Raw genomic sequence first — 18440 nt, 5'->3', positions numbered from 1 at the left:
TGTGAAAAAGGGCGAAACAAACTATTATTGTATTGTGTTAATTTTCAGTAGTGCTTTTATTTAATTATTTTTCACATTTTAATATATTTCCTATCGTCATCAATATGTAGGTAGGTATATGAAAATGTGAAAAATAACATGATGATGATGATGATGATGATGATGATGTATTTTCAACATACATGTAAAATTATTTCAAACGTACTTCGGAATATATGAGCTAATTTTCCTCATTATCTGCATTGGAAGTTTTACATGTTATTTATTTTCATGCCACTTGTCAGCAAAATAGATCTGTTTTTTTTTTATATTTTATTTTATATCCAAAATATTTATTTATTTTAAAGTTTCAGAGTAATAAAACCGTTTTATGTATAATATTATAAATTAATATTTTAATAACTGTATTTTATCTTTTAATTAACGTATCTCTTTTGTGTATTTAGTGCCCTCCCATCGCTGACATAAAGAAAATGAAGTAGCAGAAATAAAATTGAAATATATTTAGCACAATAATCCTGAAAAAATATATATCCATTAAGTAGTGCTTGAATTTTAGTTTCAAACAATATAAATTTCAAATGAGGATTTTTTTTAAAAAATAGTAAATAAGGTTAATTACAGACTACTACGTACATATAATTGAAACAAAAGTTATTTTTTTTTTTATCGTAGGTCTAAATCCTGTTTTGTAAGCGAATATTTTAGCACAACCTATTTTTCTTAGTACGTTCGAAAGAAATATAAACTACATGCATGTTAAAAATACGTTACTCTTCAGCCGCAGATAAAGCCTACAATATTGCAATATTTTTCAAACCGCAGTCGGTGCTTTCGTACAAACAATGTGGTGCTATCTACCGTGTGAAAGTGGAACGAAGAGCCAGGTGGTGCCATCTACAGAGAGCAAGTGGCACTATACTCACAGCCTCCTCTGGTCGCGTAGCAATACCCTATGTTGTGAGTGGTGACTACACGAACTCCGCTGGCCAATTGTACGCTAGGGGCTGGAGGGCCTTGCAGAGCGAGACCAATCACATTTACGCCATTACCTGGGTACAAGGACGACGCATGCAGCTATTCCATGATGTTTTTATTCAAATGGAGGATATCAGGTCCCATTTCAAAATACTTAACAATACCATGAGGACCAAACTTTTTTTTTTTAACATTATGTACCGCAGTTAATAACAGCAGCATTATTTTAAAACATTTGTATCTGTGTAGTAATCTTGACTTTAACAGACAAAGTTCTACGTGTCATAACTAGATAGCACTGCGATCTGCGCTTGGGTCGGAATCAGTACGATCGTTACAGCGGGAATTAAAAAAATAAAATAAAGACCATTGACATAGCAAGAGTGTTGAAGATTTGATATTCAATTTGAACTTTATATTGAAATATTCTTTCCTGATTTATGTGCCGTAAATTTTTTTTGCTTTAACTTTGTTTTAGAAATAATCTACATGCATGCGTAGCCTACAACAAAAAAATCTATTTGTTTAAAAAAAAATCAATTTCCGCAGGTATGAAAGAGAACCCATGAGAACTGCTCGACCGACATTTTTTTTTTTTTTTTTTTTTTTTTGTAATTGTTAAGACAAGGTTTGTATGAAAGAAAATGTTTTGGAAAATCCACCGGAAAATTCTGAAGAAAAAAATTTGTTCAGTTGTCTGCTGTCACAAGTTTTCATACAACAACAAATTATTTAATAATTATATCTTTCAAAGATAATAACAACAAATTAAGCATTAAATATTTCCGTGTTTGATCAGTGGTTATCATATCTTTGGTACATTTAAAACCGTCACATATTTTCATATCACAACCTAAAAGTTTATCAAATTCCATATTTAATATTTCAGTGTTTTATCAGTGCCAGTGACTATCATATCTTTCGTGCATTAAAAATCGTAACATGATTTCATAGCATAACATAACCATCAAAATTATCTAATTGGAACATTCAATTGATTTCAGTTCGTAGTTAATTGATAAAAATGCTATAAGTGAGGCTTTGAAATATAAGTCGGAAGAAAATCGAACAAGAATTTCTCAAGCGTCATTAATTCTTTCTTTCTTTTTTTAAAACTGATTTTCACGTCTTGTCGACATCTTGGTCGTCGCAGGCCAAAATGCGTCGTCGCCGATAAAGGATATTGAGAAAAGGAGTCGAACGAAATTCACTGTTAGGAAAACAACACGGAATTGGCCTCAGGGTTTTTTTTTTTCGGGTCAGAATTTGAGTGTGTGCATGTGTTTTGGTTGGGGGGAGAGGGGGGTTGTAGGTTCAGAATGGCAGGACCGGGAATTTGAACTTAGTCCTCCAAAATGCGAGTCCAGTGTATCTAACACTGCACCACCTCGATAAGGTAGGCAGGGGGAAGGGGAACTAAATTTGTTGCGGCATAGTCCTGCACCCCACTGGGATGACACCCAGCAGCACAGAGAGCATACTGAGCTGAGACTCGTAGAGCGAGCCCGCAAGCTGCTAAGTAAATAATCAGTAGCCCATACACGGTTACAAATAACAGTGCATTTACGGACTTTTAAACGAAGAATTCACCTTAAACAAACCAAGTGTTATTTGTAGTTCAAGGTAAATGATTCTTTGTAGAAACTGCGGTAATTTTTGTGGAAGTAAGAGTTTTTTTTTCTGTAGTCTTAACCCGTTTTTTAATGTCTCGTTAATATGCCCAAATTATCCTTGAGGATTCATGTTCCAAGCAAAATAAATCTGAACCCACCAATTTCCGAAGCTAACCGTAAATTTAGGAAGATCCCTGGATAATTTGTGACCAGCGTTTTTCGTAAATTTAAGGTGAAAATTTTTGTGTAGTCCCGAACGATCATTTTCCCGACAGAATGCATATCATGGTAGGAAGCAGCTGGCTTATTGCAAAGTTAATAAATCTTGTATCACTTCGAATGATTCAGTTTCAACGTAACAATCGCTGGACTCATAGTGACTTATAGTTTCAAAATACTACATAATCACATTTGATTTTTTTTACTCAAACATAGTGTCTAAGGCAGGTTTCTCACAATGCGGTGGAACCGGAGACGTAGCCATTTACTATTCTGTGATTTCTTCTAGATCTGTTGTTTACATGTTATATTTTGATCAATTTACTTGAGCTTTCTTGAGCGACATACACTGTGATTTCTTAAAAAAAAAATGGTTGATAGAATATCCGGCCAAAAAACTCTTCAGTATAAACGCATATTGTGATACCAGCCTTAAGAGCACCATCTGTAAACTTTCGTTTTTGTACGTCTGCTGATGTTTACAAATCTGCTTGCATTTATGGCGTCAGCTGCAGAATATTAAAATCTTTCCACGGAATAATTAATCTATGACATGAATGTCGTTAGTTCTATGTAATCATTTATCTATTTGTGACGAATTTCGTTCTACAAAAATCCACTAATACAATTTTTTTGGACAAACGTCATTGTAGTTTTTCACTGTTTGTCATAGAAAAAATTCAAGAATGAAAAACAAGAAATGAAAACATAAATTCACAGAAAACACTCCTAAAACAGCTGATATCGAACATATGGACCCTACGACGAAATTATACATGTTTTATGGACAACACAACGACGACAGCACAGACGAACACATTCATACTTTAGATATTAGACAGCATGGAAGGAAATAAGTCATGAAAAAATAACAGCATAATCGAACACAGTGGGCTAACAACGACGAGACAGTTTCAACAAGAATAGTATATGCAGACAGACAACAAACCTGGATAACAGAGCAGACATACGAACATAACGATGAAACTATTCTGATATCATGGATATCACAACTACGACAATAGGTTTCCTATGACAAAACAGTTGCGACATAACTGTAATGGCGTATGTCCAGAGAATTGAATTAAATCAAAATTCCACATTGCATGAATAATTTAAAAACAAAAAAAAATGTAATTAGTGCATGTCAACAATCTGTTATTATAATAATGATTATTTCATGAAAAGAATCTGTCTTTGTAATAATTAGTCTATGGCAAGAATCTGTCTTTATATCCATAATTCTATGACAAGAATCTGTATTTATAATCTTTATTCTACGACAAGAATCTGTCTTCATAATCTTTAGTCTATGAAAAGAATGTGTCTGTATAACCTCAGTCTATGAAAGGGATCGGTCTACATAATCACTCATCTGTGGCAAAGATCGGTTCGCGCGGGTCGCGCGCGGCGGGAAGGACAGGCAGATGGTGCTACTGACCCAGCTTCGCGCCGCCGAAGGCGTCCTTGAAGATGGCCGGGTGGTGGTGCTTGATGGCGTTCATGCGCCGGTTGATGACGCCGTCGCCTCGCTTCCTCCGGGGCTGCTCCACGGGCAGCACGCGCCGCCGCTTCTTTGGCAGCTTGGACCGCGCCTGTGCACGCGTCACGAGCTTGGCACACACGTTTCCCAAAACGAATCTGTGCAGATCAGGGGCGTAGGAATCGGGGGGGAACAGGGGGGACGTGTCCCCCTGAACATTTTGGGTTCTAGCTTTGAATATATATACTGTATAGAAGTCGCCAGCCCAGGTTAAAATTTCTAATACGGTTTTGAGGTAGTTGGTTAATCCACCGCCGCAATCGCCACCATCTCCAGGGCATCGACTTGTGGTGTTCCCTAGCGGACAATTGTCGAACTCTTCAAACACCCCTTCCCCCTCCTGTTGAACGAACTTGAGCTGCAGTGAATGATGGGTGGGGGGTGCGGGGAATGACAGCGGGCGACAGAGCTGCGCTCTAACGTGTAAATAATCACTAAGACGATACAGGGCGTTACGGCAGCGCACTGCAGCGGTGAAGTTCCCAATCTGCTCATCATACGCTTCTGAAAAACGTAGAGTAAATCCTATCCACTCGCGACTTCTATTCAGTATATATATTCAAAGGTTCTAGTCAGTGTCTTTTAAGAATTAGATTAGCGATATAATCTCATATATTTGTCCTTTGATTATTAAAAAAAAAAAATAGTAGCATCGGTCGGCGAGTGCAGTAATAATAGGTTATGTTACAATTTTGACTAAAAAATTATTATCTTATATAAACGATCGTATATAATGTCAACTGCTTTTATTTAGTATTCAATGAAAAAAAAAAAAATGATCGTGCGTAGCTATTAATGTAAGATTAAAAATTAATGTTTAATCTCACACGTGTCATAACAATGTGTCTAAAATGACAAGTTGAACCAGCCAACCACCGGGCGAGAAAATCTTCTATAATATTAAACAGGTTAGCGGGCTTTTTAAAAGCAGCAATTTAAAACATTTGCTTTATCTGTCCAATCTCATCATTTCAAATTAACAATGTATTGACACTGATTTCTAGACCGTGATATTTTTATGTTATAATATTATTCTGCCCAACTTTATTTGTAATTTTTTCACTCATCAAATTGTATCTTAAGGAAACAATAATAATTTTAACATCGATGTATCCAATGGTTGGATACAAAAACTGCTTAAAAAGCGCTATTTTGCACTTTTGAAATCAAAATTTTCCGGTGGAGGACCCCCGGACCCCCCGTCTTAGTAAGAGGGGAATGGGTTTACATGATATCAAAATCATTATTTGTCCCCCTCAACTTTATGAACACAGCTACGCCAATGGTACAGATACGTTCCCCTTCTTTTAAAAAAAAAACACTTGTTGCTGTAGTTTCTTTTAATTTTCTACAGTCACAACCATCAACGCACATTTAACAAGAATTAATGATTGGAAATGTTCATTAATTTTCAAAATTATATTTTTTTATTTTTTTTAATGTAGAATTTTGGTACATGTAACTTTTGACACCAAACGTAAGGGTTTAATCAGGATTGTTACAACACGACAGTAAACTCTGGAAGGAGGGTTGATGAGGTTGGGGAGAGGTCAGGACCAAAGTGGGTGGAATTTGGATCTCTGGAACTTCGCACTTGTCGGTTGAAACGTTGAAAGATATTTTGCTTTTTTTACTCTTGGGGATACTCTAAAAAAAAACTAGCCCGTGCCTGTTCGGGTCCATACACCTGTTATAATATATTTCATATTCACGGCTATGCCCTGCACGGCTTTGGTCGCTCGGATGATCTCGTTCTCCCTAGGATAGAACCGGAGATGTCGGGTAGGCAACCCGCTGTGCTCGTTGGTAACTCTCATACCGCTTAACTAGGGGAAGGCATTTTTCGCGAATACATCGGAACGCCTATACTTCAGAACGAGCCCGCTGCAAAACCACGGGGCGAACGTGACTGCCTGATTACTTCAGGCGGTGTAAAAAAAAAAAAAAAAAATTGGTTGTCTGTAAAGTCGGTTTACGGACGGTAGTTTAACGTGACAACGTCATAACAAAACATTGATGAAATAATTGCATTCTTTTATGAATAAAATTGAATCATTTTTATTGAATTATCTCTATTTTGTATGGATACAAAGAAGGAGTGAAATGAAATCTACAATTTAATTGATAAATTTACTTTGATTTTCACTCATTAATTCAAATATGTTTATTACTTTAACGAAGAGATTATTTTAACTATAACTTTTATATATGTTTGCTATTTAACTTCTTCCAATCTGTGTTATTCTGTTAAGGATAGGACGATGATAGGAAAAGTAGGAAACGAATATGAGTGTTTCAAGTTTATTGTGCCTCGAAAAAGTCAAATCGATGGTTTTTCCAATCGAGTGGAAGAGGGATAGATGCGGCGCAAGCCTACAATGATCGTAACGGGACACATAGTAACGGGACACTTTTTCGTGCGTGCAGCCGGCGTTCATCGATTTATTAGACGTTGTCACGTCAAAAAAAAAACTCGTGGTTTGAAAACTGCCGAGTGGAGTCCGTTTACGAAAAGCATTTTAAAATGCGCTGGGAGAACGATTAGCTGTTTCCGTGTCTTGTTTTTTTTAAAGGGTGTTTACAGAAGAGTGAAAATGGCTGAAACTCGTGTTTTCAGAATATTTTTTTTTTTTTAGGCATGAAACACCCGGTGGAGATTCTTGAAAGTACTCGAGGACCTTGAATCACATCCTTTATCTTCACTTCTCCGCCATGTAGGTAATGTCTCACACCTAGTAGTTGCCCTATGCACGAGACGAGAAGACTGCGTGCCAGATCACCCTAGTAGCACCAGCGAGGTTCGCACCTATCATCCCGTCTCACCGACACAGAGACACCCCTGACAGGGCGCGACCGAGCGCGAACTTCTGACAACTGGGAACTTCTGACAATTGGAATCGGTTTGGCGGCGAGGCTGAAACAGCCGAAGTGAAGGAGGCAATCCCCGGAACACAGACGGATTTCGAAGGTTATCCGGTCCGATTCGAAACGTTCTCCGCCGCATTTTACAAGGGTCGTTAAGCACGCCCTTTGTCGTGGAGGATGTTTGGTTGAGTAATGGTAAGGGGGAAGGGGGAGGAAAGTTCGCAAAAGCTCACAGATTGGGCGAAATCCTTCCTCGTGGCTTTTATTCCTTCACTCTCTCTCTCTCTCTCTCTCTCTTCCTTTCCTGCTCCTCTGCACCTTTTTACCGGCCGATCCGAACAAAAATAGCGTAGTTCAGTATGCACTGGAGGGAATACGTAATCCACGAAAAGGAAAGAAGGGTGGTATAGGGGCGTCATTAGAGCGGGGAAAGTTACGGTCACAAAACAAGGGAGGCTCGAACCGATAACGAGCACATCTGCATCACGCCATCGACCTTCCAAACCCCCGCATGGTGTTGCTGTGCCCCGTTGCGATTTCTTTGAGACTGCAATATCCGACCGCGCATGAACAAAAAAAAATTGAATAAAATATTGTAAATGGTTCCAAAGTGATAAATATCTAAAATCTACACCGTAATCAATCATTTTGAAAATAACAGCCGCACCTGTGTTTCCGTACCATGTGCGTCTCTCTGCCTGAGGACGGGAGCAGATAGCAGTTCCCGAAACGTCGCTTGTTTCTGTTTTGGTAAAACTATTGTGTTCGTTTGTCTTTTCGTTTTGTCGTGTTTTTGTCTGGTTTCAACTGTTGTGCTGAATTATTTTTTGTTCAATATTTTTGTGTTGTCATCATTTGTGGGGTTTTTTTTTCGTTCTCTTAGTACATTTTCTTTGTTTTTCTTTATTTGTTGACCATATTCCTGTTACGGAATATTTTGTGGTGTTCATATCCTTGTTGACAACCGCAATTGTTTGCTTAATTTTGTGTGTTTTTGTCTTTTTTGGGTATTTTTATTTAATTATTTCTTTATTTTAGTTTTTAGTTTTTCTTCAACAGAAAAAGTCCTTAGCAATGGCGTATGTCCAAAAACTTACATCAAGTCATGCACTCCAATTGCACAAATCTTTTAAAGATAACGATAAAAATCTAGAAATATCAACATCCACGTTAATATATTTTATTTAGTTTTCACTTAAAGAGAAATCTATATTATGTGCTCCATTAGTCATTGACATTCGGTTGTAGAATATAATATTTTATTCGCTAGATAAGACGTTATTTTTTTTACAGTTATACTTTACATTCTGTCACTGTCCGCTAAATAAACCAAATCTACACAATATTATCTTACTCAGGAACGAAAATTTACTTCAAATTTAGAATTTCATGAATTCATATAACACATAAATAAATAATGTAAAGGTATCGTAAGTTCATGATGACAAGCTGCAAGGCAATTTAACGTAAGTTTGGTATATAACTTTGTTTTTGTAGGTAATATTTTTTCCAGTGATACGTCGCACGGGGATACCCCACTAGCGATTACGCTGTAAAAGTTCTTCTTTTGTTCATATTACATATATAATCGTTATGTAACAGTTTTAAGAATGAATTTTTTAAGGCATCACTAAACAGATTATGTATAAATATTATAAAAATCCCAGTTTGCTTAAATGTTAAAGTGGTAATTTAAAAGTTTGATAAATATAGTTTGTATTATTTTACTAAGGGTTGTTGTTTTACATATAACACGCTAATCTTAATTTTATTACATCACACCGTCACAAAATATGATATTCATTACATAATCCTTGTGACAAAGTCGTTTGCTTTATTTGTTAATGCAATTATTTTTGATGATACTAGTATTGTTTTAATTTACAATGCTAAAACTCTGTTTGCAAATATTTTCCTGTAAATTCTCAAAATAAACCGTCCTTCTCACAATACAGCTGAACAGAAGTGGGATATACTTTGTTGAATCACAGATAGAAATTATAATTCAAAGCAAATGTTAGTGTTAGCTTGCATAATACGTTGTAAAATTATGTAGTTTATTTATAGACTAACAATATTTTTAGTATAAAGTTCCATTCGTACAAAATAATTTTAGCGTCTTGTACAGTCTTATGTGAGTAGGCAACTGGCCGTGAGTGTATTAACTTTTGCTAAGATTTAATGACGACAACACAAATCTAGAATTACATCTCATTATTTTTCAAATTCGTGCCTTTACAATAAATTTGTTTCGCAATAGCACAAATTTTATAAAAACATTCAGGATTAAAACGTAAAAAAATTGTTCCGAATAAAACAATTATTTTGAGATCCCATATAAAGTTATCATATTTCATCAGAAAACTCTAAAAATTTTGAAATCTGCATTAATTATTTTTTTGGTAATAATTTTTAACTATTACAATCTACTCGGCGAATAAATCTCAATAAGGAGTAAAATGGTTCTAAAAGTAATTAACCTACTGATCTAATTATGTTTTTTATAATCAGGATAATAAAGAAGAAGTTTAATATCAAGAATATACTGTCAATCATTACATTTGTGATTTTATCTCATAATTTTGCTCTCGTAAATTACATTTTTTTTTTTGCTTACTGTTACTAAAACCACTCTTATCTTTGTGAGGCCATTTTAACAACTAAAGATTAAGGATATGATAGTGACTATCATATCGTGCATATCGAGTGAGCGAGGAAGTGTGGAGAGGAACAGCAGAGGTTCTCGTTAGGGCGGCAGGCGAGACAGCGAAGGAACCAGTCTCGATGAAACAAGAGCGCTCGGTCAGCGTTCTGCAATCATGGACGAGCAGAATACCGTAATGATCTGCCTCTCTCCTCACCGCCGGGCTGAGAGAGAGAGAGAGAGAGAGAGAGAGAGAGAGAGAGAGAGCGAGAGAGAGCTTAGGAAAGTCAGGTTACTAATGAGCGCGTCGCTAGAGAGAGAATTCCGTACCGCCATGGAAAGGAAGGAAGAAAATACCAGTCATAATTTTCCTATAATTATTGCTGTTACTAATTATTTACCGATTATCATGTATTTAATTACAAATCGACGTTTGTCACAGATTTTGAAAACTCACTTTCCACTATTAAAAGAAAATGTTTGCGTCTGTGATGACATAGGCCTTAAACTGTAAGGGAAGTATTCAATAAATGTGTTGACTGTGTGAAAAAATAAGCACGACATATTACGTAATGAAGCCCGAATGGGTGTTTATATTAAATGACCCTTTGACATTATCCATTCCGTTAATTTAGTGAATATTATTTACAATGCTGTTTCATCCTGATATCTCTTAAAATAACTTCGATCGAACACAAATTAATTGATAATAATTGTAACTCAACTCTCGAGAGAAAAATTGACCAAAATATCATCGTTTTATACCGTTTGTTACTTGTTACTGCTACTATTTTGCTAGCTTTCCCCACAAAATGGGGCCTCCTAAAAGTGAAATTATTCTAAAACCAAGTTTTGTAAAATTTTACAAAAAAAAATAAAATTTTAGTTTTGAAATGTTTAACAAATATTACCTGTAAAAACACTACCTTTTTTTGTCTTTCAGGCTTAAAGCAAGAACTAATTCTTTATTTACTTCACTATTCACCACCTCATTGAGTACAGTAGTAAGTAAGCCTAACATTTATTTATGATTTTTTGTTGAGCTATGTTTATTTTAAAGAACTACAGTTAAGTTTATATATGACTGTATTAACATAATGTATGCAAACATAATCCAAAAGGTGCACAAATACATATTTAATTCATGAGGAATGTTTTGGTAAAAATTAAGAACCTTTAATTAATTATAGGCCTATAACTTATTATGCTTTCTGATGCTGGAATTATAATAGATTTTAGATAATGTTTAAAACTCAGCAACAAATTTTGACAGGATGATTTTACTTTACTTCTAATCCTGAATTAAGATGCATTTCAGAGCGAAATTAAGCTTACTTTAAAAGCATCCAGTTACATACCAGGTATTCCATAGTTTTACGAATTTGTTACTAGTATCGTTACAATAACACACTGAAAATTTTTCAGTATGACATTTCTATAATTATTTTCATGTGTAACATCTTCTATAACTGTATACGGCAATTGGTAGGAGTAATTTCGTGAATGGAACGGAAGTCGTAGGAACGTAAATGTGTAACCACGGTGCTGCAATCTCTGCTGGATGGCGTAAACTAAAGTTAACAAAGCCAAAGAGAAACTTTATAGCATTAAATGCTTGATAAAGTTTGACAAGATGGGTAGTATTTCAGTAAAATACCTTCTTGAAAATAAGTTTTAAACCCTGGTTTAATATATATTTTTTTTCCAAGTCTTAGTTTCGCTTTTATCTGAACCGTTTCATTATTTAGTTTGAAATATCGCTCTGCTAATCGAATGATTCAATAGTCGACGTAGCTGCTCATAGAACGAATTCTATCGGTGGGTTCGGAAACTACGAGTGATTCGCGTCAAGAAATGTGTTTTTAAAACACAATCTGCGTATTTTTATCACGCTCAGTATTATTTGAAAGAATTCTAGGTTAAATTTCGTGTCGGAGTTTCGTATTATAAGTTTATTTGCAACACGAAAACACATGCTTTTCCTCATTACCGAGGTTAGATGTTACACATCTCTGTCGAGAGCTGAAATATTCGCTCACATTTTTTAAATAGAAAGATTAAGATAATCTGAATTTTTCCCACGAATCTTACAAGGTATGTTGTTATGTTGATGATTAAATTAATGTAGATCAACACCACTGAAAACATTGTGTACAGCATTTTTAAACAACAAATTAAGTCATATGATATTGCAACATGTTTATTTAAGAAACCTGTTCAGGCTGGTCCTAATATTGAAAAAATCCACCCTCCTCCTTTATCTTCGTGCACAGCGCTCGTGAGAAATCCGATATTGAGAGGGTCTTGTGTTGCGAGATTACTCCTCGAATGTAAATCGAGCCACCGGTATTGGCCTCGTCTAGCAATTGCATCGTTCCTATGATTGAATATCAGACCAAACGGCGAGCAGTTCTCCGAAGCGAACGCCCGGGGCTTTATCAAAAGCGTTTCGGGACACTGATATTGAACCGCGAACGAAGCCAATCTGAAGAAAAATTATTCCGAGTGTTCTTCCGGTGAAAGCGGGTGTGTTTTTCTCTCGGGGGCAGATGGTGCCTCGAACAATTTAGAATAAATAGAACTGAATATTTCTGAGGGGTAAGTAAAGGAAAATGGTAAAAGATGTAAAATATTATGCGAAGTAAAAAAAAAAATGTGTACAATTCTGGTAATACAGAGTGATTGTTGCGTCAGCCTTGAAAACATTATATTACTGACTATTAATATCAAAGGAACTGTTAAGTAAAGACTTAACTTCGGCTCCATTCAAACCCTCCCCCCCCCCCCCCCAAAAAAAAAAATCATATTTGTTGGCCGGAAAGTTTTGGTGTTTGAATTTTATTTGCCCACGTGCAGTTCAGCCAAGGGCTAGTTTTGAACAAATACGTGTATTTAAGGCCCTAGTCCACCCGAGCGCACATACGCTGTGCAGAAAACAGCTCCAGATATCCGAGTGGTGTCTGCTTACGAAAAGAATTTTAAGAATACGCCTAGGGCGTATGAGTAATTTCTTTTACGTAATACACTTGCAAAAAAATTTTCTTTAATTTTTCTACAAATATCTTCCCCCCCCCCCCCGACCCCCTATAAATTCAAATCAACCAAAATCTCTGCCTAAATTTAAATTCAAACCAAAAAACAAAGAAAAATATGTACTTTTAATAGTAAAAAAAAGAATAAATCATATACTACCAAAAAATAAACAAGAACCATATATATAATAATTATACAATAAATCAAATAAATTAAACTTATTAATAAAATAACCTATTCAAAACAACACAAAACAATAAGAACCATAATTTTCATTATAAAAGGTATTAAAATTAAATAAGGATCATTCGTTTGGATATTTACAGTTTTTTTATTTTTTATTTTTTACTTTTGTCTTATATCCGTGAATAATTGAAACGATAAGGATTGAGGCCCATGTCTAGCCAGGACTCGAACCGCGGCCGCACTCACCTGCGTGTGCGAGTAGAACATGGAGAAGTTGGACACGATGACGGGCACCGGCAGCGCGATGGTCAGCACTCCGGCCAGCGCGCACAGCGCCCCCACGAACATGCCGAGGTACGTCTTGGGCACCATGTCGCCGTAGCCGACCGTCGTCATGGTCACTATGGCCCACCACAGGCCCTCCGGGATGCTCTTGAAGTTGTTCAGCGGGTTCGCCTTCGGGCAGCAAGTCGCAGCACCGTCACCCCCACCGAGGTTTGTGGTACGAGATGTTCGAAATAATGGTAAGCTTGCACGACTCCGAACAATGACATACTAGCAGAAAACAATTGTACGCCTGCACGAAACAATGGTACATTGTCACGAAACAATGGTACATTGTTACAAAAGAATGGTACATTGTCACGAAACAATGGTATATTGTCGCGAAAGAATGGTACATTGTCACGAAACAATGGCACATTATCACGAAACAATGGTACATTATCACGAAACAATAGTACACTCGCACGAAACAATGGTACATCGGCTCTATACGACACATTAGTAGAGAAATTGGGTCATTAGCACAAAACAATTGTACATAAGCAAAGTTAATTGTGAATAGTCCCAAACTAATGTACAATGGTAAAATTTATTACAAGGTTCATTATGCTCCGTAATTTGTATGAATAATTATTTTAAAATCATAGAAAAAATGTCTTGAATTTTCGAGATAGAATAATATCAACCACCAGTTCTTAGCTCCATACCATCACCATAAGAAAAAAAAGAGCATGCATGCATGCATGTTCACCCAGCTTCACATGCCCGAGTTTACAAATATTTTTCTCATGTACGAAATTTTGGAAATTCACAATTCCCTGTTGGGTTGGCTTGGGTTGTGGTAGGACTTTCGAATATTTTGACCTTTGTAACTTTTGAAATTTTGTTTTGGGTTTTTCACTTTCGATTTCAGACTATTTGGCATTTGTTTTTGTTAAGATCGCAGGCTTTCGCGTCCATTGTCTGGAGTTGCTTTGTTTCTGGGTTGTAGCCACGTCAAAAGTGAAGATATCACCGACGTTTCGGTCGACGTTGCAGTCGCCATCTTCAGGAAGCAACGTCGACGGAAACGTTGGTGATATCTTCGTCTTCGACGCGGCTACAATCCAGAAGCCAAGAAACGCTATTTGATTTTGTAATTTTTGACACTTGATTTTGGTCCTTTTTATTACATCAATTTAAACTTTTGAATTTTGTTTGTGTCTATGTTTTGACAATTTTTATTTTCAGATATTGGACTAGTCGATTTTTCATGTTCAGATGGTTAGGTGGTTTCGATAAGCTACATCCACATACGATGCAATATTACCATATTGTGACATGCCAGGTTACATTTGGTCAGGTAAGAAAATATGATCAAGATAGGTTGTGTTGGTTAGGTTAGTTTACATCATGTTAGTTGAAATTAGGTTTAGTAAGTTAACCTTAGGGGTTTTTAGGACAGTAATTGCAATGTTTGTTAAGTAAGGCTAGGTTTTGTTAAGGGATGTTTTGTTTGTTAAAGCTAAGTTTTTGCTAATTGTTGTTTTCGTTATGTCAGGTTTAGTGATGCATACATACTGATAAATTATCATGGTTCAATGTTCTTACGTAAATAAAATAAAATAGCTAGAAATTAATTATATCAAAATATAGAATTTACAGTGAGATCTGTGTTCTATAATACAATATAATATCTACTATTTGTAAACCCAAAAAATTAAATTTTATTTCGCTTTCTGTCTTTTATTCATTGTGCTTAGCTAGAGATAAACAAATTATTATTATGACCGTATTTGTTTCGTATTTTATTTTTTCGTGACAAAAAAACTCTTTTTGCAGTTTATAGTTCAAAAGAAGGAAATAAAATTTTATTTAAGTGATTTATATCGTATTCTCTTAAAAAATAATTTTAAAGGCACCTGCTGTTTGAATAATAACTTGTGTATACAACACAAGTTTAAGAATTTCTCAGGAACTACACGTGAATTTCATAAAACGCGCCCGGTTTTTCATTATAAGGGAGGAATAATATTAGGGTACAATAGATGTTTTTGAGACCACTATTTATATTTGTGCTAAGGTAGTATGTATCTGAATTCTTACTCCGAATAATCTTTAAATGGAACTCGGATTACATTTACAATTTATATTTTCTCTGTCTCTGTACAGTTACTATTTTTTTAATCTATATGCAAATAAGGATTAATTCAAGAGAATTTCATTTTACCATATTTATTTCAGAAAGAGTTCTTCGCGCAAAATTTATGCTTTTTAACTAGCTGAAACATTCTAGTTTCTCAATCTGAAAAGACTAATTGAATTGCCGAACCAACGGAAAGAGATCAAACTAGAACTATTATTATTCATAACTAGTTATATATAATATTCTATGTGTATATATAAAAACAGATCGTATTGTCTGAAATTTAATTTCATTTACCATCGTTGGATTTTCTTTCATTTAAATTTAAATTGCGAAAACTAAATGTTAAATGTTTGACCTGCGAATAAGCACTGAGTCGGTACCATAGTGGATTAGAGCACAATGTAATCTTGGAAGTCGCTTATCCTTAAACCAAATACACTAGAGACTAATACCGGACAACTCAAAGATATTTTGTGCGAAAACCTAGCATTACCGTCACGTCAGTACGATAGATGGCAGAAGATATGCCCCGTATAAACAATGCATCTGTTTGATACGCATGGTTCCAACATTATGCGAAAGGACAAAGAAGAATGAAACTTTATGATAGGGAAACTATCCTGGAATACATTTATGCACTTTTTTAATGACCATAACAAGATATAATCGCAACTTAAAAAGTATTTGAGAAAATTAGTACGGCGGTTCTATTTATTTGCGATGGTGCTGCTATCTCCTTTATTTCTGCCGTAATATTTTGTGTCCATGGTTGCAAAACGTCCGCTAGAATGCGCTGGAGCGAGTTTATGGCCTCGCTGAGGGCACCGTTTATTAAAACTGCAGCCGATTTGTTTCCTAACTTATATATTGACCGTGAGTTAGGTTACAGTTTTATCCCAACCAGGCAGTGCTTACTCGCTACCTTAACCGAAAATCTTGGAATACCGACCGAAGTATTCTATCCTAAAGACTTTTCCCTGTTATTTGCAATGAGAAAGAAATGTGACTCAACTCCAGCTTCAATTAGCCTTGGGAAGCACTTGAGATTTTAAATCATAAAAAGATCTGAACTTATTTTTATCTCGATGAACCTGTAGTTTGTAGGTTTGTAGGGGGACTCAACCTGGGCATAAAAAGCAGGTTGGTGGTGCTGCGGAGAACCCACCTGAAGCCTCTCCGCGTAGTAGACGAGGCTCGCGAAGACGACGATCCCCAGCACGAGGAAGAACACCAGCAGGGTGAGCTCCTTGGCGGACGCCTTGAACGTGTGGATGAGGATCTTGAGCCCCGGCGAGTGTCGCGTCAGCTTGAACAGCCGCAGTATGCGGATGATGCTGAAGAACTCGAGGATGTCCGCCTTGTCGATGCGGTGCGCCACGCTGCTCTGCAGCAGGATGTCCGTGTAGAAGCTGAGCGTCGCCACGAAGTCGATCACGTTCACGGGTGACTTCACGAACTGCACGATGTTGGGGCTGACCTGCGGGGCCAGAAGGTCACATCAACACACAACTCATTGCCGACAATAGATGATAACGTAGCATTAACTGTTGCGGGATCCGATGGAAAACTCATCGGATCATGGCAACTCGCATCAACCATTGCCGACGATGAGAGGCGAAGAGACGACGACGTGGCATCAACGGTTGCGGGATCCGATGGAAAACTCATCGGATCACGGCAACTCGCATCAACCATTGCCGACGATGAGAGGCGAAGAGACGACGACGTGGCATTAATGGTTGCGGGATCCGATGGAAAACTCGTCGGATCACGGCAACTCGCATCAACCATTGCCGACGATGAGAGGCGAAGAGACGACGACGTGGCATCAACGGTTGCGGGATCCGATGGAAAACTCATCGGATCACGGCAACTTCAATCAACCATTGCCGACGATGAGAGGCGAAGAGACGACGACGTGGCATCAACGGTTGCGGGGTCCGATGGAAAACTCATCGAATCACGGCAACTTCCATCAACCATTGCCAACGATGAGAGGCGAAGAGACGACGACGTGGCATCAACGGTTGCGGGATCCGATGGAAAAACTCACCGGATCACGGCAACTTCCATCACGTGTCCCACTTGCGAAACATCAAAGTTTGACCACGCCAGGAATCTAATTTGGATCACCTTGGTGGATATTGAGTGATCTGGACACTCCGCCCACAGTTTTCCCCTCTTCCCCCGTTAAAGACTAATTTGTCACATTGCTAATTCGTTTTTTGACAATTTAAGTGATTCTGACAAGTGGCGCGAGTTATTTAAACATTTGTACAATTACATCCATGCCTTACCTGGGACTCGAACCCAGAACCCTTGGCATCGTAAGCTGGCATTCATCCGTCTGCGCTACAGAAGTTTAGGGCCCACTTGCAGAAGCTTGATTGTGAAATGGGGTTGATAAACGTAAACGTTAAACCGATGCTTTATGGAGAACTTTCTGTATATTTTAAAGTTTTCTGCTTATTGCATGCATGTAGAGCCAACATATATGTAGTACAACATACAAGCACGTTATCCAGAGATGACATGTTTCTGTTCAAATCCACGTGCAACCCCCCCCCCCCCCCCCAGGTTTTTACGAATTTCCGCGGGATCCCGCCCCTGCGAATCCTACATATTTGCGCCCCTGTGTGTTTATTTTCCATATTTTTGCATATAAAGCTACAAAGTTGTAATTTTAACGTTTTTATGTAGTTATACAAGGAAAACATATGAAATTTATTAACTAAGAATTTTAGTTTTAAAGGAATTGCTACTGTTACTTAATAATATGGTTACGATTTATTTTAGAAAAAAAATATTTATTTAGCGTAGCCTTTTGAAATCCTCAACAAATGAAACTTTCAAAAGGCTGAGTAAAATTTAAAGAAATTTTTATTTATAAAAAGTAGACAGTACTGAAGTACCAGTAGCATTGCCTATAAACAAAAAAAAAAAGGT

General features: G+C 36.8%; 1 protein-coding gene across 1 annotated transcript in view; it reads right to left on the bottom strand.

Annotated features, from left to right (window-relative positions):
* The window catches only part of LOC134543283 (potassium voltage-gated channel protein Shaw-like), a 40590-nt gene that overhangs the window by 3827 nt on the left and 18323 nt on the right, over positions 1-18440 (bottom strand). Inside the window, exons 5-7 of the mRNA XM_063388192.1 lie at positions 16660-16971; positions 13328-13537; positions 4252-4405 (exon numbers count right to left, since the gene is read on the bottom strand). Of these exons, the coding sequence (XP_063244262.1) occupies positions 4252-4405; positions 13328-13537; positions 16660-16971 (676 nt within the window). The remainder of the gene's footprint in view (positions 1-4251; positions 4406-13327; positions 13538-16659; positions 16972-18440) is intronic.

Source organism: Bacillus rossius (genome assembly GCF_032445375.1).
Source record: "Bacillus rossius redtenbacheri isolate Brsri chromosome 9 unlocalized genomic scaffold, Brsri_v3 Brsri_v3_scf9_2, whole genome shotgun sequence".
NCBI lineage: Eukaryota > Metazoa > Arthropoda > Insecta > Phasmatodea > Bacillidae > Bacillus > Bacillus rossius.
This window is presented reverse-complemented; position numbering and strand designations above follow the sequence as displayed.